At 27.7% G+C, this 24,467-nt stretch overlaps 7 protein-coding genes across 7 annotated transcripts; 4 read left to right on the plus strand and 3 right to left on the minus strand.

Moving 5' to 3' along the window:
• Positions 1-4,144: 4,144 nt before the first annotated feature.
• Positions 4,145-5,416, plus strand: GO595_009807 (uncharacterized protein; the record flags this gene model as incomplete). Its single annotated transcript, XM_067923533.1, has 1 exon — positions 4,145-5,416. One exon carries the CDS (start codon positions 4,145-4,147, stop codon positions 5,414-5,416), a length of 1,272 nt encoding a protein of 423 aa, XP_067770117.1.
• An 81-nt stretch (positions 5,417-5,497) lies between these two features.
• Positions 5,498-6,649, minus strand: GO595_009808 (WH1-domain-containing protein; the record flags this gene model as incomplete). Its single annotated transcript, XM_067923535.1, has 1 exon — positions 5,498-6,649. The coding sequence occupies one exon, from the start codon at positions 6,647-6,649 to the stop codon at positions 5,498-5,500; it is 1,152 nt and encodes a 383-aa protein (XP_067770118.1).
• A 597-nt stretch (positions 6,650-7,246) lies between these two features.
• On the minus strand, positions 7,247-8,839 carry GO595_009809 (NAD(P)-dependent oxidoreductase; the record flags this gene model as incomplete). The annotated part of the gene is made up of 1 exon (XM_067923536.1): positions 7,247-8,839. The coding sequence occupies one exon, from the start codon at positions 8,837-8,839 to the stop codon at positions 7,247-7,249; it is 1,593 nt and encodes a 530-aa protein (XP_067770119.1).
• An 8,323-nt stretch (positions 8,840-17,162) lies between these two features.
• GO595_009810 (histone H3.2) lies at positions 17,163-17,579 on the plus strand (the record flags this gene model as incomplete). Its single annotated transcript, XM_067923537.1, has 1 exon — positions 17,163-17,579. One exon carries the CDS (start codon positions 17,163-17,165, stop codon positions 17,577-17,579), a length of 417 nt encoding a protein of 138 aa, XP_067770120.1.
• Positions 17,580-18,843: 1,264 nt separating this feature from the next.
• GO595_009811 (uncharacterized protein) lies at positions 18,844-21,243 on the plus strand (the record flags this gene model as incomplete). The annotated part of the gene is made up of 1 exon (XM_067923538.1): positions 18,844-21,243. The coding sequence occupies one exon, from the start codon at positions 18,844-18,846 to the stop codon at positions 21,241-21,243; it is 2,400 nt and encodes a 799-aa protein (XP_067770121.1).
• Positions 21,244-21,896: 653 nt separating this feature from the next.
• GO595_009812 (tudor domain-containing protein 3) lies at positions 21,897-22,412 on the plus strand (the record flags this gene model as incomplete). Its single annotated transcript, XM_067923539.1, has 1 exon — positions 21,897-22,412. The coding sequence occupies one exon, from the start codon at positions 21,897-21,899 to the stop codon at positions 22,410-22,412; it is 516 nt and encodes a 171-aa protein (XP_067770122.1).
• A 349-nt stretch (positions 22,413-22,761) lies between these two features.
• On the minus strand, positions 22,762-23,709 carry GO595_009813 (GHMP kinase; the record flags this gene model as incomplete). The annotated part of the gene is made up of 1 exon (XM_067923540.1): positions 22,762-23,709. The coding sequence occupies one exon, from the start codon at positions 23,707-23,709 to the stop codon at positions 22,762-22,764; it is 948 nt and encodes a 315-aa protein (XP_067770123.1).
• Between the last annotated feature and the right edge of the window lie 758 nt (positions 23,710-24,467).

A 24,467-nucleotide genomic window follows, 5' to 3' on the forward strand; every position in this document is an offset into this window, starting at 1 on the left:
TGTAATCGACGGTTGCCTTGGGTCTTCTTTTGGGATTTTCTTCTGTTTGCGAAGCTCTTTTTCACTTTTTGATGATATTATTTGTAAAGTCGCATTAACTGTAGGTTGTTTAATTTTCCAATTTGTTTGATTGGTTTTGCTTTTGCTGTTTCTTTTTAATGAATCTAAAGATTCCTTTTGTATTTGAAAATTTTTATAATCAAGATAATTTGATGATGTTACAAGTAATTCTAACCAATTTGGTTTTACTTGTGGGGCAAGGCATTTACATGGTATATATGTATTAGTAATAATAAAATCTATAATATCATCTAAATGATTTGAAACAGTGCCTGCACACCTCATTGTAATTTTTTTAGTTCTTTTTTCATCTTTGATATCACCAATATAAATTTTCTTTGTGTATAAGAATAAATTATATAATTCTACCTCAATTGGAAATATTTGGATTGAAATTTTTTTATCAACAATGGATTTAAGTGCTATAGGTGTGATTTTTAAGCATTTTTTTGAATGAAAAATTCCCATTCTTGATTTTTTTGCTACTATTAGTGATAAATTCGTCTCGTCAAAATCTTCTGTAAAATTGGTAATCCCTAGCTTTTCTAAATACAATTTGAATATACTGCGCTTTTCGATGTTAAAATCGCCATCAATATACGCAGACATTCTTTTAAAATGTAACGAAATTCTCTTTGGCATTTCTATTTTGAAAGAAAATATGATGACATTAGTTCCCATTGTGATTTTAGAAAAACTATCAATACCAAAATCTCTTATGGCTTAATAATAATGTCTAAACATGGTCAAATGTATTAAAAATGCATGAGAAAATATTTTCAGAAAGTCAAAAAAATTGAAAAACTAATTTGCAAATTTCAAATGATCTCTTTTAAAATTTAAATTTTAACATACTTACACCAAGAAAATTTGGATTCATTGGTTTTTAGACATTTAATTTTGTTTTTGTCTTTGATGAATAATTGTTGAGTGAGATTTTTTTTTTAACTTTGTTTTCCCCATTTTTTTTAACTTTTTGAATATTCAGGATGAACGAGTCTGAGCTTGAATTGTTTTTAAGCTCAGCAACTTCAAATAATCCTGAATTACTTAACCAATCATATGAAATCCTTAATAATATCATAGCAAACAAGCCATTTGAATTTATTTTCTTATTATTAAATTACATTTTCAAATCCAAGAAAAACATTGAAATCTCATTAATTATGATATCCAATGTATATAAATCCGTAAACATTGATGTTAGCACTGAGGATCATTCTTCAATTCAAACTTTATTATTCAATTTGTTTTCATTTTTTGAAAATTCACCTAATATATTAAGACATGTTTCAAAAGTCATTTCTGATTCTTTTGCCTTTTATTCCCGATTTAAAATGTGGGATTCTTTACCAGAAAAATTACTTCAATTATTTATCTCAAACAATATTAATCTCATTAATTCTTCGATTAGTTGTTTCATTCTGTGTATAGCTAACATAAATATGGAACCATATAGTGATTTTTTAAAGACTTTTTTTGCCAATGTCATTTCACAATTCAATGAACAATATCTTCCAATTATATCAAATGTATTACAACTATTATATTTTGTATGTATCAAATGCATTAAATATCAAAATCTTGAAAATTACCAATCATTTCGAGAATTTTATAATTTCATACCACCGATTATGATAATCTCCCAAACAAATTTAGACATTTCATCACAGATACAATTAGATTTTTCTGTAAATTTTGAGCATACCATGATAGAAAACACATGGAAAACTTATGTTGAAGCATTATCAACTATAATCCTTAATAAAAACATGACAACTTCTGCACGGAACTCAGCGCTTTCGAGTTTGATGCTAATTGCCCATTTCTTTAAATGTCAAATTGTTGAAATGAAACAATTTCAATATTTCTTTGAGTTATTTTATAATTTAATTGGTGATTTAGAAGATTCAATTGATGCACTTTCTTCTTTATCTAATGATTTTGGTGGGAATCCTGAATTCTGTTCATTATGTGTTGAATGCTTAACACAAAAATATTCGGAAAATCCACAAATTTTTTTCATGTTATTTGAAAATATTTTTGATGGAATTTCGATACACATAATTTCAATAGTTTACAAAATGTTTTTTGAACCATATTATTTACCAAATCTTATAAATCCTGATTCTAACATTCGATATTCTGCATTTCATTCATTAGGAATAATATTAAAACAAATTGATGATACTGAAATCGAATTTAATACTGAACCATTTATACAAATCATTTTAAATGTTTTACCTAATGAAACAATTCCCGAAATTGTTACACAAGAATTAATACTTGTTAAACAAATTTGTCATAATCATTTATTTGTTAACGAAAAGTTTATGATATCTGTTGAATTATTCGAAGCATTAATAATGTTATTGTTAAGCATCATTGAAAAATTAAATTATTTCCAAATAATAAAAGTAATTTCGATATTCGAATGGATTGTTATTAAATATCCAGAAAACACAAATTTTCCAGTTACATTTAATAAGTTTCTTGAATATTATAACTTATTTATTACTGATAAAATTGATGAAAATTTATATTTTAAGTGTATTACATCATTATATTCATTTATTCGAATTATTCCAATGAATAAATTTGTTGAACTCGGTTATTTAATATTACAAAGTATTTGTAATTCGAAAATGGAAGGATTTACTGAAAAACAAATTGTTCGAATTGCAATTTTAATAAATGCATTTCCAAATAATTTGTTTCAAACAACATATAAAGAATTTGTTCCAATGATTTTCGAATTATTTATTAGTTTTGCTTCACATTTCGATATAAATGTAATTAATTATTCAACTGATTTTTCTGATATACAAGACACTTATTTTTGTTATTCACCTGAAGAATTAAAATATTCATTTGTTACAAAATCACAAATAAGTTTAATAATTCATTCAACAAATGTATTGACACGTTTTTGTAAGCTATTCAATAAGGAAATAATTGAAAATTATTATCCAAAATTAATTGAATTATCAATAATCCAATTAAAAATGAAAATTACAAGTAAACATTTAGGATCTTTATTTGATTTATTAAATATTTTAATATGTAATGCAAATGATCAAAACATTTTATATATATTCTTTTTGGAAGTATTTTCTCGATGTTTAGATTTAATTAATGAAAATAGTATTTTAATACAACAAGGTTTAATTACGTGTAGATTTATTATAGAAATAATTGGAATTAAAAATTGTGGAAATGAAGATTTTGTTATAAATGTTTTTACTTTTATTCATGCTATCAAAAAAATTAATTTTTATCATTTCCAAGAACAAATTGAAGAAAAAGAGAAATGTAATGATTTAAATGATAACACAATTAATTATATTAATGTTGATATCTATTTAGCATTATTATTTAAATCATTGTTTAAATATTATTCACAAATTGTTTTACCATTGTTTTTACAAGAATATTATCCATTAGATAAACATATAAACGATAATATAAAAAATGGTTTATATTTAACTTTAGCAGAATTAATTAAAATTGTCCCAAATGTCGATGTTAATTTTATTAATCAAGTAATTTTATTATTATTAAATAATGTTAATGATAAATATACAAATATTATTATTAATGTCGAATCAATTGGTATAATATTTGGTTCAAATAATAATAAAAATTTCATCGATAAATCTTTGATTAATAATAATATAATTCCTTGGTTATTCAAAATTTATCAAACTTATAATTCATGTGATATTCATGTGGCTATATTAATTACATTGTTTGAAATCTTTATGAATTTTAATGACGTGTTAAACATCGAAGTTATTTTTAATTATATTAAATCAATACAAAATAAATTCAATATTAATTGGTATAATATAGAATATGCTTGTGAAGCTTTAACTTATTTCTTCGGTAATTTTGGTAAACTTATACCTAATGAATTAAAGGAATACTTTTGTAACGTTGCAAATAATATCATTTCTTTCGCAACAATGAATCAAAAAGTTATAATTCAAGAAGCAATTAATAATTTAAAAGGTTTATAAATAGGTGAAAGTTAATATAAACGTCTTCTTGATATGACCGTTTATTCTCGTTTTTTCATCAAGAAATGACAAACCAAAATAATGTCCCAGAAAATAAAAATGAGGATCACTCAGCTCATATACAAACTTTGGAGCGTCTGCAAATAGTTCTTGATGAAAATAATGCTATTCGTTCAAAATTTAATGCCCTCTTAACACAAGTTGCTCCTTTTATTGATGATTTCAATTCTACTGATGAACATCCCTCTAATGAAGAGGATCAACCTCATGAAGATCGTGTTCTTACACAAGAAGAAATTGAATGGTATCAAAAAAAATTACAAGAAACTCTTTCAGATTACAAAACAGAAATACAAGAAGCAAGTTATTTAAATTCCCAAATTGCAAAAAAGCATGTAGAACTTAATAAATTAAAGATAAGTTATCGGATAGACCAAGATGACAAACTAACACAACATAATAATGCCTTTTCTAAAGTCATACAAAACCTAAGGAATAATACATCCAAAATCCAAGAAAGTTGGATCAATGAAAAAAAGCGTCTTTCTAATGCTAATGATTTTCTTAAATCTCTTTATGATACATCAGTGTCAGATACAAAAGAAATGGAAGAGCAAAGCCAATTAAATCTTAAGAGCATCCAAGAACTAACATCTTCCATTGATTCAGCTAAAGAAGCCATTCAAGACATCAAAGAACGTTTAAACCGCATCAAACCGCGTGTGAATGAATATGAAATCATTAACATTAAACATCAGCGGAGTGAAGAACGACTTGTCCAACTTAGTGATGAACTTGAAACGATTAAAAATAAGATACAAACAGAATCTCTTGCTGCAAATGTTCGTAGCCAAATCGATAATGGAAATGATCAAATCACAGCTTTAAATGGTGAAATCGATGAAATTTTAAACAAAATTAGTAAAGGAAAAGAAGCTATTGAGAAAACAAAGGAGAGAATCAATGATTACAAAAATGAAACAAAAGAAGTTATCGAAGAAACAAAAAAATTACAAAAAATAGAAAAACAAATTATTGAAGAAAAAGAAATCATAAAAAAATATTTAGAGAAATATCGAAATGAAGAAGATACTGCTGGTGGAAGTAATAAATTACTTACGTCCAAACTAAATAATGGAATTGGTGATGGAAGTGATGATTATTGTGCATCAAAAATTCGGAAACAAATGGTTTTCCTGAAAAAAGATTTAGAAAAAATGAAGAAAAGTCAAAGTAATAATAAAGAAGAAGCATTCCTTGACTTACATTCGCCAACAATAATGCCAACGAGGAAAAGAGTTCCATTAATTCCTGGAAAAAGAAAATCTTTAATTTGATGTTGAATAAACTATAGAATTTTTTTTTTGATGCGATACATCAAAGTTAATTAAAAATGATATAATACCAATGGAGATTGTTTACTCTCCGCCTTGTGCGGCTCTTCTGCGGGCAAGACGTGCTTGGAGTTCGGACAACATGTCGCCGCCACCGCCTCCCATTGGAGGAGGTCCGCCCATTGGTTGGCCACCGCCCATACCAGGACCGCCGCCACCCATTCCTGGGCCACCACCGCCCATTCCGGGTCCGCCACCGCCCATTCCTCCTGGGCCGCCTGCTGTTGGAAGTGGTCTTTCAGGTGGTGGATCAACATGACGAAGTTTGGGCATATTGTTTGGTGATAAGTTTGAGGTAGTAACCTTCGAATTCTTGAAGAGATTTTGTGCTGGTTTTGAACTTGATGGAGGTGGTGGAGGTGGCGGAGGTGGTGGGGGAGGAGGAGGTGGTGGTGGAGGAGGAGGAGCACCAGACTTGGATTCCTTTGGTGGTTTTGGTTCCTTAGGTGGCTTGGGTTCTTTAGGTGGCTTAGGAGCCTTAGCTTTACTACCACCAGAACTCATTGATGATGCTTGGCTTCCGTGGCCACTTGTACCAAGTTTGCTGCTTGTGAGTTGAATGTATGCTTCAACAACATCTTTCTCAACAGCTGGATCGGATAATTGATCCTTTGTAAGACCCTTTGATTGAAGGATTTGTTCAAGTTCTGGTGAATCTTTAAGGTCACCTGCCAAGAATTTGGATGAATTTGCATTTTGTTTGACACCACTAACATGTTCGAAGTTGTCGGGTTCTGTGATGATGAATTGTTCGTCATCATTCTTATGGCCAATCTTCCACCAGCTCTTCTTTGGTTTAGGTGAACATGTTTTGATTTGACCAGCGAAGTCACTTGCTTCATCTGAGCTTGCAAAACCGAATGCAATAACACATGAATCTGAGAAGAAATAGTGGAAATTCTTTTCAGGAGTCTGATAGCTCTGATAGAAATTGACATATAATTCATGTTGGAAGCATAAGCTTTGGCTTGTAAGGTCGTAGCAATTGATGTAGACAAGCTTTGTACCTTTCTTATTTGCTAGTTGAAGATAACCTTCACATTTATTTGTCCAAGAACCTGGGTCAGGGAGAGCAACGTAGACACGTGCAACAGTCATATAGATGTTGACGTACTCAGGATTGTTCGACGCGATCTTGTTCTTGATTTCGCTTGAAACCAGAGCACGAGGGGACATTTGGATTTTGGGTTAACCGTCAAAACCACTCAATTTTGAATAAAAGTAACGTCAAAAAGTCGTGATAAAAAAAACACATTCAAATCATCGTAAATTTGAATACAGTTGAAGGGGTTAGCTGTATGCTGAATTTTGGTTGACTGAAACAACTTCGACGAAAGTTTAAGTTATTATGTGCAAATGCATGTGCTTCTTTCGATTGGGTTGTATGTGTATCCAATCATCTTTTGGTTTAGTAAAATATTTTTAAGAAAATGATGTGAAAGAGATATACATACGAAAATCATTTTATATTGATATATTATATTTACAGAAATATGTAATTAATTCTTTTTATTTCATTAATGTGCCAAGACAGAATATCTGGGTGACCTTGAAAAAAATGTGTGTAAGATCAAAAATTACTGAAATTGTATTATTGCTGTTCAACACACTTGCGAACAAAGACAAAAGTAAACGAATATAATTATAACATTTCCCTTTAATCAATCAGTGGGAAAAATATTTGCAAAGTTCTTCTATTGTCAAAAACATACCAAATGTTAGATTAGGGATAGAAAGTTTTTATTTAGATTGTAATCCGCAACGATTTTTCATTTAATTCCAGTTTAAAATTATGAACATTAATGTGAAAGAAATGATGAAGAACATTATTACTAAAGGTAACCAATCATTTGATGATCTCTTCAATTTATATTCGTCATAGTCCTTATAAATTGATTCATCAAAAACATTACTTTCGTTCTTATTATGGAATGGCCTCCACACTTGTGCAAAGAAAGGATTCACTTTCTCAATTTCATCATAGTTCCAAGGAATTGGATCGCATTTCGGGCACCAATGACCGCCTTTTAATACTGTGTTAGGTGTCATTTCGAATGTGTGTCCAAATGCGCATTTCCATTTTAGAGGTTTATACAAATTTCCTTTTTCCATTTCATCAGATAAACATTCGCCACCTCTAAAATGAGCCGCTTTTTTCATATCTTCTAAACTTAATTCGGAAATTGGTTTTGTTTCATCATACCCATGATCCAAATAAGTGATTTGTTTGGATGGTGGCGAAAGATTTGTTAGTTCCCATGTTTTTGGTACTTTTTGCCATTCTTCATATGATCCAAAGTATGCTTTAATTCTTGTTTCATCTTTTTCTTTAAGCCATGAAAGTGTACCAAATCTTTTATCATAAGCAATTGCTTTCATAAACATTTTTCCAATTGCATTTGCAGCTAAGTATGTGTATTTAAAGAACCATGGTAAATTCCTTTTCATATTCTTGAAATATTCTTTGATTGGAATGTTATGACGGAAATGAAGAATATTGTCAAGTTCATCACTATCTGAAAACCATTGACCATGGAAATTACGTGTGATAAACCAATTAGGCTCGAACAATTTTTGTGGTGCATTATGCCCCATTCCAATTGCATGAAGAATTTTTTCTTCAAAATCATAGTTTGTTAATCTATATTCTTCCCCTGATCCGATGTTATAGAACTTTCTCCAAAACGTTTCTGGAACATCATCATTAAGAACATTACACATAAGCGTGGCACTATCTTCAATTGTTGCCCATTCTAAAACGCCTCTAAGAACAACATGAAATACAATTGGGCCAATGTTATGAAGAAGACCTGGATGAAGAATTCCTGATTGTCTTAATGATACCCAATGCTTAAGTCCAGATTCTGAAAATACACGTTCTGCTTGTACTTTAGAAATTGCATAATGATCATAAATGGAAATGTTAATGGGATCACCACATCGTCCCCAATGTATTGGATCATTACGATCACCTGTTTCGGCAACTGTACCAATGTATATAACTTTGATGTCATCTGAATTGGGTTGTGATTTAACTGCTTTAACAATGTTTTCGGCTGCTTTGACATTAACTTCAAATGTTTTCTTTGGATAGTAATCAGCTGTTGGTGATACAAGACCTCCAATATGAAGAACATAATCACAACCTTCAACACATTCCAAGACGCTTTTGTAGTCTCGAAGGTCTCCCCAAACAATTGATACTCTTGGGTCATTTTTGTAAGGTAAAAATAATCTTCGTGTTTTTTGATCATCAAGAAGTAATAAAACAATGTTCAAATCTTTCCTTCTTCGATATATCTCGATGAATGATGCATGTCCCATGACTCCTGATGCACCAGTAATGAAAACTTTTTTGGCTGACATGAATAATAATGATTCTTTACGGTTATCCATTCAATTATACCTTCTCACCGAATGTTACTCCGGTGCGAATCATTGACTGCCGATGATGTAAATCATTCAAATAACCGTTTATTCTCTAATTTGAATTATTTTTTTCAATACCCTACAGGTTTTTGAAATAAAGTTACCACAATTTCTGGACGGTTATCATCGAGATTTCAATGATTAATTCTCACCGATCATTTCATTATTGAATTATATATCGGTTATTATTTTGATACAGTTGGGGCACCCCAAAGGTCAGATGATTTTCCTAAATCGAAAAAACAGGAATTAACAACAAATTTAGATGTTTATTATCCGGTTGTCTTCCTCAAAATCATTTGCAAATGGGTCTTCGTTAATACTATTTAAATTATAATCTTGGAAATCAGTGCTAATTTGTTTTCCATAATCTTCGTTTGATTCGCACTTGGTGTCACTTATTTTTACATTTGTTTTATATTTACGAATTACATAAACAAAAATCGATATAAGAATAATTACTACTACTACAACACAAACAACAATTATTATTGTTATTATTGTTAAAGAATTGTCTTCGATTGGTATTTCTTGATATTGAAAATTAGTGTAAAAATCTGAATAATATTCAAAATAAGATTTATACATAACTATTGTATATTCATAATAAATAATTTGTGTTGTAGCATAAGTTTGAATCGAATTAATTATTGTAAATGTTCGTGTATTTGTAATAAACGAATTATTAATAGAAATTGACGCCACAAATGACAAAGATAATGTTAATAAATATGAATGTGAATATGTTGTTATTAAATTATATATTTCTGGAAATGTATTTGACTTAGTGAATGTATTTGATTTTGTAAATGTATTTGACTCAGTGAATACATTTGATTTGGTAAAAGTATTTGACTTTGTGAATGTATTTGACTTTGTGAATGTATTTGATTTTGTAAATGTATTTGATTTTGTAAATGTATTTGATTTGGTAAATGTGTTTGATTCGGTGAATGATTTTGTCGCAAATGATGGTATTTTATATGTTTTTATTTCCATTGCATTATCGTATATATCAATTATTGCAACATGAAAATACATTTCGCTTACGATATGTTCCGTTTTTAATTCGACGTAATTATTCGTCGTTTCATATAGTGATTCTGCTTCATCGCATTCCATTTTATTATCAATTACGTATTTATATTTTTGAATCCCAGTAACTTCAACATTTACTTGATTTGATTCAGATATTGTGTTTCCTTCGTATGCTACAACTTTATAATAATATTCAGTTACATCATCATTATTAATGTCAAATGAAAGTATATAATTATTTGGATCAACTGCAAAATTTGTAATCTGTGGTATCGTATTGGGTTGTGAATAATATAAATCCTCAAAATAATTTTCTGTTATCCTTTGTTTTAAATATAAAATCGTATTTGCAAGAAGTTTTCGTTCTATTTCTTCTGATTCACCATTTGAATGACCTGTTTGTATCATAGCTGTATTACCATATGTTGTAAGATAAAAATTATTTATACCAGATGCAACAGATGGAATTTCAAACCATATATCACCTAATGCTTCTTGATTTGTCGTATGCGTTTGTTTTGTTGAGTATTCTTCTCCTAACTCAACATCTAATTCCCATGGATGTTGAAGAAGTAATCCTTTTTTAGCTTGCGATATAGAATATGTATAAAATTCAGCATTTGTATTGCCATCAAAATAAACTGTTTCTTTAATGCCTAACATATCTCTAATCACATTTAAACCTATAGGAGTGTAACTATACCCATTACTTTGAACGGACAACAAAAAAGATCACATCATAAAAAAAAGAAATCAAGTTCATATTGAATTCTAATCTTAAGGTATAGCTCACATTCAATGTTTGATCGCCATTTACTTGTGCGAAGGTGGTTCCCTCGAGTGATTTGAGAAAAATGCTTTGCAACATGAGGCTGAGCAATTGAGAATTATAGGGGTCTATAAGACTTAGTCTTTTGGAGTAGGCCCATAGATATTATTGTGATTTTTGAAAAAAAAAAATTATCTAAGATCGTTGGTGGTACTTCAAAATACTATTAACAATATTCATTAAATTTATTAAATGTTTTGATAAGTTTTGCACCTTCAGTTCAATGGCGTTCCCTTTGATTAACAGATTTTTGATGAGGCTCTCTCTGGTTGTACTATTCATGCTAATCGTCTCACAATTATGGAACGTGATGTTCAACTTGCACAACGAATTCGAGGAGAACGTAATTAATGTTAATATTCATATTAATATGAATATTAATATTAATTTTTATAAACATTTTTATTTGTTTAAACTTTAAAATTCTATTTATAAATATTTTCATATCAAAAAATTAAGTGTTTGCATTAACGAAAAAATTTCAACAAATTAAATAAATTTAGTATTATAAATATATAAAAACAAATTTGAAAAGCATATAATGAGAATAATATAAAGAATCATTCTTATTTGTATAAATATAAATTATTATAAGATTCAACATATGTTAATATATGAAAAAAATAATTGACTGATTTTTTATTAAAAGATTGTGCATTTTTTCGTGTATTCAGATATCAAACTAGCAGTTTCATAATGTGAATTCTTTGATGCAAGTGATAACGCTGTGTCAAATATTTAAAATAAATTCCAAATAATAATTTGAAATATTAAATAATTCATATAAATTTTAAGCCATAAAAATAAATATTTCTGGTACTCGTTTTGATTTTCTCTTGTCCAAGAAGCACTTCAACAATTTTCGAATAACCTTTACTTGAAGCTATCATAAGTGCTGTATAAAATAATTAGAACAAATTCCTAATATTATTATGAAATTTCAAAATATCAAAATAAATATTAAGTAAAACGAGTAAATATTTTGGGCATTAATATTAATACCTCCATGTTCAAGAAGTAATTTAACTATTTCTGTATGGCCTTTATTAGAAATTATCATAAGTGCATTGTCAAATAATTTAAACAAATTCCGAATATTAATATGAAATATTATATTATTAAAATAAATTTTAAATAAAATAAATAAACATCTTTAGCATTAATATCAATTTCTTCATGTTGAAGAAGTAATTGAACGACTTCTATTGAACAATTGTCGCATGCATATATAAGTGATGTAATAAATAATTTAAATAATTTTCAAATGTTATTTTGAAATTTCATATTAATAAATATAACATTAAATAATATTTATAAATATTTTTAGCATTAACATCAACTCCCCTTTGGCTAAGAAGTAACCTAACAATTCCTATAAAATTTTTTCGAACTGCTAATATAAGTGCTGTCCATAATAATACAATTAAATTCCAATTTGTAAATTGGAACACCGAATTATTAAATAAAGCACGAGAAATTATAATTAAATATTTTTACTATTGATATTACCTGCTCCGTGTTCAAGAAGTAATCTGACTACTTCGGTATGACCATTACATGAAGCCCAAATAATTGCTGTATCAAATAATTAAAATGATTTCCAAATAATATACTGAAATATAAAATCATTATATCAAATTATAAAAAATTTAATTAAATATTACCTGGATTTACAATGATATCTTTTTGTGCAAGAAGTGCTCTAACTATTTCAGTGTGACCATTTTCTGATGCTTTTATAAGTGCTGTATCAAATAATTCAAATCAATATCAAATATTTTTTTGATGTATCAAATTATTATTATAAATTTTGATACAAATAATTAAACATTTTTAGCATTATAATCAATTCCTTGTTTCTCAAGAAGCAGTTTAGCAATTTCTGTACAACCTTTTGAAGCTGCTAATATAAGCGGTGTATTAAATATTTAAAATATATATCAAATATTATATTGAAACAATAAATTATTAAAATAAATCTTGAAACAAATATATAAATGTTTTTATTATTTATATCGATTCCTTCTTGTGCAAGAAGTATTCTTACTACTTCTAACTTATCATTTAAAGTTGCATAAGTAAGTGCTGAATTAAATAATTTTAATGTTTTCCAAATATTATTTTGATATATCAAATTTTTAAAATAAACAATAAATTAACCAAAAAAATATTTTGAGCATTGATATCAACCCCTCCATATCCAATAAGTAATTTAACTATTTCTACGTTACCTTTTTCAGATGCAAATATCAATGCTGTATCAAATAGTTTAAATAAATACCAAATATTATATTAAAACATCAGATTATTTTATTAAATTTTATATAAAATAAATAAATATTTCTAACATTGATATCGATTCCCTTTTGTTCAAGAAGTATTTCAACGATTTCAATAAAATTCTTATCAGATGCTAATATAAGTGCTGTCCAAAACAATTTAATTAAACTCCATATATTATTATAAAATATTAAAACTTTAAACGAAATATTATATTAAATATATAAATACTTCTTATATTAATCTGAATATCAGGATGTTCAAGAAGTAATTTAACAACTTCAGTGTGTCCATTAGATGATGCCCAAATCAATGGTGTATCAATAAATAAAAATAATTTCCAAATATTATTTTGAAATAAAAAATTATATTATCGAATTTTATATTAAATAAAAAGATATTTTGAGCATTTACATCGATATATTTGTTTGCAAGAAACAATTTAACTAATTCAATTTTATTATTTTTAGCTGCGTTTATAAGTGCTGTAAAAAATAATTTTATAAAATTCCAAATATTATTGCAAAATATTAAATTCTTATTATAAACAGAAAAATAAATTAACAAATATCTTCAGCATTTACTTGGAGATCTTCTCTTTGAAGAAGTAATTTTACCACATCTATATGATTATATGATAATGCTAATATAAGTGCTGAATTAAATAAATAAAATAATTTCTAAATATTATTTTAAAACTTTAAATTCTTAAATTAAATTTCAAATAAAATATATAAATATTTTGAACATTTATATCAATTCCTTCTTGTTCAAGAAGTAATTTAACTATTTCAGTATGACCATTACATGATGCCCAAGTCAATGCTGTATCAAATAATTAAAATAATTATCAAATAATATTTTAAAATAAAAAATTGTTTCAATAAATTTTAAATCATCTGAAAAAATATTTCTCATATTAATATCAATTCCTTTTTGTTCGAGAAGTGTTTTAACTACTTCTAATTTGCCATTTCTTGCTGCATCCATAAGTGGTGTATTAATGAATTTAAATAATCTCCAAACGTTATTTAAAAACGTTAATACATTACAATAAATAATGAATAAAATGATTAAACTTCTTGAGTATTAATATTGTTTAGAGTTTGTTCGAAAAATAATTTCATAACATTAATATGACTGCCTTGGCATGCTAAAGCAAATGCTGAGTAAAATATTTTAATTAAATTCCATATATTATAATGAAACTTTAAATTAATATATTAAATTTCATATAATATAATGAAATACTTTTGATATTGATATCAGTTCCATAATGCTCAAGAAGTAATTTAACAACTTCATAATGACCATTACAAGCAGCCCAAATCAATGCTGTATCAAATTTTTAAAATAATTTCCAAATATTATTTTGAAATAAAAAATTTAAATAATAAATTTTATATTAAATTTAAAAATATTTTGAATATTTACGTCGATGTTTTCTTGTGAAAGAAGTATTTCAGTTATTTCAACAAATCCATTTTTTGCTGATTCCAGAAGTGCTGTATTTCCAAATATTATTTATAAATATTAAATTTTTAGAACAAATATTAAATAAAATTATAAAATAGTTTTAGCATTAATATCAATATATTTTTGACTGAGAAGTAATTTTATTGTTCCAATATGCTTTTTTTGACATGCTAATATAAGTGGTGTGAAAAATAATTTCATTAAATACCAAATATTAATATGAAATATTACATTATTCAAAGAAATATTCTATAAGATATATAAACATTTCGAATATTGATATTAATTCCTTCTTGCGAAATAAGGACTTCAACTATTTCAGTATGACCATTACATGATGCCCAAGTCAATGCTGAATCAAATAACCAAAATAATTTCCAAATAATACTTTGAAATAAAAAATTATTATAACAAATTTTAAATCATTTTAAAAAATATTTTGACTATTTATTTTGATACCTTTCTTATTAAGAAGTGCTTCAACAATTTCCTTGAAACCTTTTTCAGCTGCAAATATAAGTGCTGTATCAAAAAATGAATATAAATTTGAAATATTTTTATGATATATCAAATTATCAGATGAAATATTTTAAAAAATATTTAAATATTAGTATTATTGAAATCAATTTCATTTTGTTCGATAAGTAATTTAGCTATTTTAGTAAAACCTTTTTGAGCTGCAAACGTAAGTGCTGTATTAAAAAATTTGAATGAATTCCAAATATTATTTTGATACGAAAAATCAATTAAATACACATTAAATAATACAAAAAAATATTTCTTGCATTGATATCTATTCCTCTTTTTCTAACGAGTGATTTTGCAATTTCATAATAACCTTTTTGAGCTGCAACAATAAGTGCAGTAAAAAATTAAAATTTTAAATTCCGAATATTATTATGAAATACTTAATCTTTAAATGAAACTTTTAATAATTTATATAAACACTTCTAAGGTTGAGATTAGTTCCTTTATGTTCAACAAGTAAATTAACAACTCCAAGATGACCTCTAGATGCAGCCCAATGAAGTGCTGTATCAAATAATAAAAATAATTACCAAATATTATTTTAGAACATAAAATTATATTGATAAATTTGATATTTAACAAAAAAATATTTTGAATATTTACATTAATACCATTTTGTCGAAGAAGCATTTGAACTATTTCTGTTTGTCCATTATAGGAAGCCCATATAAGTGCTGTATAAAATCATTTGTATATATTCCAAATATTATTTTATAATATTAAATCAAACAAACTAACAGAATCTGTAATATTTATATTTACATTACCTTGTTTTAAGACATAATCGACATATTCGATATTTCCTGATTCCGCTGCAAAGATTATTAAATTTGATGGAAGTGGCTTATTAAAATGTTTAATAAGGAACAAATTCCCTACTCTTGATGTTTGACATAATACAGTCTCATTAACATTCATACCATTTTCCATTAAGAATGCTAAAATTTCATAGTTATGATACACAATACATTTCTTTCCTAATTCTTCGAGATTTCTAAATGTACAAATTTTATTTTCATAGAGATAATAAAAGATATCATTCCGATGGAATTCAATCGCTGCTTCATATCCTTCATCAAATTTTGAATGGTGTTGTTCACATAAATGAATGATTTCATAGTTTCCACCTGCAACTGCATATTTGCCTGTTTTTTCGGGTTTGCAACAATTCAGGAGTAAATATTTAAAACATTCAATTGCTCCAAAGAATGCAGCAAAATCAATTAATGGTAAATCTTCTTGATCAATGAATGAACATTTTTCATAAACTGATCGTTGAATTATTTGATTAAAATCAAAATTTGATTGTGATGAAATTTCTTGAAATTTTGTTATATCGTCATTTCGAATGATTTTTGAGACTTCATTTGGATTAACAGCTTCTTTGATATATCTATTATGAAGTTCCCAATCATTTGCTGAAAGATCATCATAATTATCAATGATTTCTTTTATAAATGGATTTTTGTCATCTACAAAATATTCTTTTGAAATAAATTGCGCAAAATATGGATTATTTGTATCTTGAAGAACTTTTATATCAATTAAATCTTCTTCGAGAAGAATACCAAGTAAATAATTTGATTCTTGCCTATTTTTACGAAGAAGATAATTTATAAAAACGACCATTATTTTGAATTTAAATTGATTATATTCTTGAAACTGTTCAATTTCTTTAATAAAATTTAAATATATACTAATGTCTTTATTTAAAACTATATATGCTGAAGAAATTATTTGTGCAATAATTAAAGAAATGGTGTTTGAATTGGTGTCGTTAAGAATTTCGATTATTAAACTTACTGATGATGTAAAGTTTTCTTTATTTAGATTAAAAACTGTCTGTGAAATTGATTTAAGAATTTCCCAATTACTTCTATAAATTCCGTTTTGATTGCTCATCATTTTTTCGGCTGTAAATTTTCCTTTTGTCTACGGGTAGAATTTATGGTCTGACGGTTTCATTGAATTATCTGATCGTTTATTGTGATTTGTCAGTAATAGAAATTTAATGACGTTTTATTCCAATAAATATTGATTGATATTTTTGACTTTTTCTATTTATTAATTCCAAAAAAAAGCCGGGGAAATGTTTTGTTCATTTTTAGAATGGCACGTACAAAACAAACAGCTCGTAAATCGACAGGTGGTAAAACTCCACGTAAATCACTCGGTGCTAAAGCAGCTCGTAAATCAACACCAGTTGTTGATTCACAAGGAGCTAAAAAACAACATCGTTTTAGACCAGGTACAGTTGCACTTCGAGAAATTCGGAAATATCAAAAGAGTACAGATCTTTTAATTCGAAAACTTCCATTTCAACGTCTTGTTCGAGAAATTGCGTCAGGTTTCAGAGGAGATCTTCGTTTTCAATCATCTGCTATTGCAGCACTTCAAGAAGCATCAGAAGCTTATCTTGTTGGACTTTTTGAAGATACGAATCTTTGTGCTATTCATGCTAATCGTGTTACAATTATGGAACGTGATGTTCAACTTGCACAACGAATTCGAGGAGAACGTAATTAATATTAATATTCATATTAATATGAATATTCATATTAATTTTTATAAATATTTTTATTTGTTTAAACTTTAAAATTCTATTTATAAATATTTTCATATCAAAAAATAAAATATTTGCATTAACGAAAAAACGTTAATTGAATACTTATCGTCTTTTTATAACGACAGTTTGTGTTTTTGTCATAATCCGTAATTAAATCAAACTTTTCTCAAAAGCTATTAGCCCGAAAACCTGTTATATATATACTTATCATATTATATTTCATTTTATATCTAAACTTAATGATGACACTTAGTAACATTTTTATTTAAATATATTTCGATAATTTTTAATGAATTGAAGAAATTTTTATATTATGATTTTTTTCTCATTTTTTATATTTAATATTTATAATAATAATTTTGGGTTGGTATTTTATTTGAATTTTATTTTATTAGAACAGCACTTATGTATGCATAAAATATAGAAATTGCTAAATTACTTCGTGAACAAAAAGGATTTGATATTAACGCTAAAGGTAATATTTGAATGTTTTGTTTAATATTTCAAAAAAATATACATCACTTGTATGGATTCGTCAATATGAGAACAAATCTCATTATCATCAAAGGGATCGTTTTAAGGGTATTTTTATTTGATGATATTGGTGGATTTATTCTTTTTAAAGAATTTGTACGTTATTTTTATTGATGGAATATATTCCTGCTACTGTTTTATTTCCCAATATTTTTCTTCATCCTTGGCTTATCAAATATTTGTTTAGGATTTAAATTTTTGCAATGTTTTACGTGTTTAAACAGAATATTTGCCCAATTTATAAAAAGCAAACTCAGGGTTTGGTGACACATCATTTCTTTAAATTCAATGATAAATAAATATAGTTTTTTCATGAAAGATTTTTTTTGTAAAATTAATTTAGGTTAAATTTTTGTTGTGTGATTTTTTTTTCTAAACGCATCATCTACACACCCCATAAACTGTAGGTGCTCCAATTTTTTGAATGAATTCAATTTGGTTGTGAGATAATAAAGTTAGTAAAATAATAAAATATTCAATGGGAAAACCGTTATTGCCAAGATTAATCTGTTTGCAATGGCAAACGTAATACACACACCAGTCCCAAAAACACTATCATTATTGAACTCGATCACAGTAAAACCACCAGATGAGAGCTTGCCTAATTACAACCAAATTGAAAAACTTTTCGATGAATTTGAAGATACACTAAAAAATCAGGAAGACGAACCAACTAATGCATTTTATAACATGTGGCTTTCAGGTAAGATTAACTTCAAAGAAAATGAGTCACTTCTCAACAAGTATTTTCAGAAGTCAATAATTGCACTAGTTGCCGAACTTCAAGCTGGAAAAGACATTTCACTTACACGCTTAGCGAATTATCTAGCATATTTTATATATACACCACCATTTAAATTCGAAGAAAAAATTTGGGTTTTTCTTATCAAAATGCTTCCACTTCTCAGCAACTACACCAGTCCAGCCAAAAATGATCTTCATGAACTTTCTTATTATGCATTTTTAAGTTCAGGAATTCAAGATCCAGTCTCACTCAAATTAATTCTTAAACTTCCAATTGATCATTGTTGGGAAGATTTTGTTGGTCACCTTCTTAGTTTTGGTTTATTTCTAAGGTCTGTTTCCAACAAACTCTTTGAAACCGGAATTTGGACCAAGAATAATCCTTTTAACAAAAGGCATGCCGATCTTTTATTAAGTTGTATTCTTAAGCGAGATCTCACCCAAGACATTCGAAGCCATTGTTTTTTTGGACTTTGTCGAGTACTTCTTCATTCATATATTGGGATTTTTGATTTTCGAATATCTGTTGATTCATTACTTTCATCGTTTGGTAGTTCCATATTTCCACTTGATCATATTCTTCCTGAACGTTATATTGAGATATTTGATTTATTTGGCGTTGGGTCACTTGAAACCAATTCGAAATGGCTAAAAATATTTTCTGGTTCGATTCGAAAAGAACTTCATAAGAATCGCCCTGCTTCTACCACTAATATCATACGTTATATCTCACGAATCATTTATTCACGTCCCACATTTTCATTATCATTTGCAGGCGATTGTATCACAGCTGTACATGAAACGAATGACATTGATTTCACTTCGAAAGACATTGCATTGTTATGTTGTAGTTTAGCCGAAGTTATGAACAACACATCAGTTGAAGTTGAAGGGAAAAAAGAGTTTTTCAAGATGATATACTCACAAATGATAAAGAATTGCACCGATTTATATACAAAACTTTTTATTACATTAATCACGAAAATTGGTTCACTTAATCCGATAATGTTAGACTTAATACTTAGTGAGTTTTCTCCCGAAACAATTCTCTTGACTGGATTTTCATCACATTTTTATCAAAGCGTTACAACTGATTCAATGTTATCTTCTTTGATTGATAAGATACCAAACGAATTAAAGAATTATTTGACACTTGCAATTGTCGAAGTCTTAGGCAACAATGAAATGATACGAAAGGATTCATATATAATGATAAAGATTAATGAATTCGCACAAAAGTTAGAAAGAGATTCCATATATAAGAAGTTATTGTTAAATATGATATCGGTGCCGAATCAATATCAAATGAATATCAATGAAATTAAAGATATTTTAAATGGGCAAAAAGATTTTTATCAATTAAACTCGTCAATAATTTCAAGTAATTTCATCGATAATGATAACGCTGTTTTTGTATTTCGAAATCTTTTTACTATTTCAGTATTTAAATTATCACCAATTACTAATAATAATAATAATGAAAACATTGAAAGTTCTGATGATAACAACAAAGAAGATGTTAAGCCTCCTTTTGCTGCAAGTAAAAATAATCCTTTTTATCAATATAAATATAATCAAAATAACTTAAGGAAAAAAGATACATTTTATTTATTGGCTTCGTTAGGTTTATTCTCAGAAGCTAATGAACATAATATTTACCCATTGGATGAAAAGGCAACTAAAAAAGTTAAGGAATTTGAACTGAATATAGGTAAGAAACAATTCGATATCATATTAACAAGAGTAAAATCAAAATCTAAAAATTTGTTTGACGCTAAAAAGCCGTCGAACAGTTTTAACAAGTTTACGAAAAAGCTGGGAAACTTTTTAATCACTGCAAAAACTAAAAATGGAATTGTCCCAATTTATAATGTACCGTTTTATGATACTGCTCTGTTTAGATTCGTATACTTTAGTAAGTATCATTTCGATAAGAAAAATGTTGACGATTTCATGAATGACAAAAAAAATTCTTTTGCACTAATTATATTTAATGATTCAAAGTCTGAACTAAGACGAGATAATGAAGAATATAAGAAATTTAAAGTTGTTATTGAGGTATCACTTGTTATTGGTGATCTTTATTCAATAAGTGTTTTAAGATTTGATAACGAAGTTAAAGTTCCATTCATTGGTGAAAAGCCACGTTTGATATCAAGCGAAAACTTGGCAAATGAAATTGCATTTGTGTTATATGTTTACGTGTCTTCAAACATTGAAACATTGTATTTTAATGATTTGGAGAATTTTATCCAATCAAATAAATTGTTCACAGCAGAACCAAAAGTTGATGGAATTGATTTGTTGGCAAAAGTCGTAGGTGGAAAACATACCAATGAAGAATAGTAAAGCGATTTTATTAATAAACTTATTTTAACTCAATGAATTTTTAATTTATTTTTATTGTTATCCAAAAAAAGAAATTTTGTTGTCTCCAAAAAAAATTGTGTTTTATGTTTGTTTATAAAGTAAAATATACTTTTGTTATTCACTGAGCATATTTTTAAAACTGAAATAAAATATTTTTTCTTGAAATCAAGATAAGTAATTACTTGATTAAGAAACAAAAAAGATATTTTTGTTAGATTCAACATTTCCAACTCTGCTTGAGATTCATGTTGTAAATGATTTGCTCAAAAATCTTTATTTTTACATTTATTTTTGCTTTAAGTTTTGAGTTATTGGTCGGGGAAGTAAAAATTGGCGGTAGAAGACGTTTATATACTTTTTCACTTTTGAATGTCTCTTGATGACTTTTTCTGGTATTATTTGGTCGGTTAAAATTGGATTAGATTTTTCTGGTTTATCCAGAAATGTTCCAAAATATTTACGACTTTCTTCTAAACAAAGGTGCTCTTCCTAAAGAAGAATGGGTTAATAAAATAATTCAGGAACAGAATCCAAACGTGGATACAGTTTTTAATTTTTTTTTAAATTCAGATATAAGTGAAACATCAAAACCAAGGCCAGAATTATCAAATCTAAGGAGACCACGGTTTATGCTTGACAAATCAATTTTAATCCAAGTTGATGAAATCACTGATATTTCATTAAATATTGAAGAAAGAAAAACGTTTACAACAAGCAAAAATGGTACTCTTAAAATTTTACTAAATGATGGTCAAATAAAATTTATTGGTATATCTAAAGAACCAATATCAAAAATAAATCCTGCATCAGCACCAGGTATTAAAATTTCTCTTGAACCTCCTATTGAGGTACGCTATGGCGTTCTTTTTCTCTCAGATCGACAGATAACTGTTTATGGCGGCGAATCGCCAAAAATGATTGAACAGAGACAACGCATTTTGGATCCAAAATATGCTCAAAGAGCAAATGCACAGCGCCAGCTAGTACAAGAACAGCCTAAAGCACCACCTAATCCACTGCCTGCGCCACAGAGAACGCCTCCATCAACACCTAAAAAGGAATCAGATTCTCCAGGGTTTATATCGGATTCTGAGATTGATCTATCAACGAGCTCTAGCTCAGATGTTGAATTAATAGAGAAGTAAATGTGTATAAGTCATTGATTTTTGAGGAAGAAAATTTATAACCTTTGTTTATTATAATTATTTTTCATGAATAAATATACTTACAATTTGATATCTGCATTACTGTAATCCATGGACAAACGATAGACAAATTAAATGATGGGAAACGGTTTTTCGCAGAAAAAACTATCGTCAATTTGAAATTCCTTTTACAATTGTAAAATGAAAAGTCATAGAAGAAGAACATTTACCCAATTAAATGTGAATAATTCGTAAGCGTAGACTACTGGCTACTCGTATGCATTGATTGGTAGACTTAAAAATGGTTTTTCAATGAAAAATTAGCAGGTGATACAATATGTCAATTTTATTAACACACTACTCGGTTTGGGTGAATGTTTGCTTTCCAAACTGTTGCACCACATTTCCTTATTGCTTCCATTACCTTATCCATGTTACCTGGGCACAAAGCGATCATGCAGCCGCCTCCACCTGCGCCAATTTGCTTTGCTCCAAGTGCGCCAGCGCTTATTGCCGCATCGCACATCGCATCCAGCTTCGATGTCGTGGCGCCCATTGCCCTCTCCAAGCCTTGGTGGATGGACATTCGCGCGCCTAATTCCGCTAAGTCATTCCTCATGAGTGCCTTATATCCATTCATTACGTTTTCGTGAATCATATTAAAGCATGCATGAAAATGAGGATCGTTTTGGTTAAGAAGTTCCATCGTCTTGTTAAGCACATGTTGAGCTTGACGTGGCTCATTGCTGTTTCCTATGACAAGAGGAATTTCTTTGATTGGAATTTTGGTTACTTTGGTCTCATTTCCTGTTTCGATAAATGTAACGCCTCCATATCCAATACTGTATTGATCCATGCGGCCACACATAATTCCAAAGTCAAAATGTTCAACTTGATATGCAAATTCGGATATGCTTCGGGGATTCATTCCTAAATTGAACATCTTGTTGAGTCCTGAGAGAAATCCTATGGAACATGCTGCAGAAGATGATAGGCCAGAACCAATAGGAAGATCTCCTTTGACTGTGCATTCAAAAGGAGCAATCTTATCTTTAAGACGCCATGCAATTTGTGAAAAGAATTTGAAAAATTCATCCTTTTTATCATTGCTATAAAAGTCTCGTTGGAAATAAAGATTATTTTGAGGAAAATTAAATTTGATAAGTGAATCATTTCTTGGTGTGAATTCAAAGTGAAAGAATTTAGTAATAGCTGCAGCTATGACAGGCCTGTTCAAAAGATCGGATTTATCGCCAAGAAGGCAAACGCGTCCTGGTGCAAACGATTTTGTTTTCATCCGATTCAATGCATCGAACCACAACGATAGACAACTTTTTGTATTGAATACACTTTTTGATAAACAACCATAGAATGACACTTTTACTATAACCTGTTTAATAATTTTCACCATTTATTAAAATCAAAACTTTATAAAATACTCCTTACTAAATTTTTATTTAATTCTACATAAAAGATACTGCAAATAATTTGATTATTTTTGCCTAAATATTACTGAAAAATTCGTTTTCATGAAAATCTTTTGCAAATGGATCTTCTTCAATATTAGATAGATTTGAAAAGCTATTGATAGAACAGTTATTATTGTCTATATTCTCTTCTTTAACACTGTCATCAATGCTTTGCTTTTTATTGTGACAACAAATTAAAAAGACTATAAGCATTGAAATGATTAAAATTATTTCAATACAAACGCAAATAATAACAATCGAATTTAGATTATTGTTATCATTATTGCCATCCATTTCATTCTTATTAATAATTGAATAAAATCTTGTATAATACGAAATATATGATGAATAGCCAATAATTGAATATTCATAATAAATATAAATGGTTCCAATATAAGAATATAATGAACCAAATATTGAAACAGTAATACTATTTGTAAAATTGAAACAATTGTTTGGGTAATGGATTGAACTAAAATTAATGAATTCGTATATGTTAAATCAGATTTCATTGAATATATAGAAGAATTAGTACTAAAACATCCTATTGAAGAAACACTATTTCCAATGACAATATTTTGTATAG

This window comes from Histomonas meleagridis (genome assembly GCF_020186115.1).
Source record: "Histomonas meleagridis strain 2922-C6/04-10x chromosome Unknown contig_95, whole genome shotgun sequence".
In the NCBI taxonomy this organism is placed as follows: Eukaryota; Parabasalia; order Tritrichomonadida; family Dientamoebidae; genus Histomonas; species Histomonas meleagridis.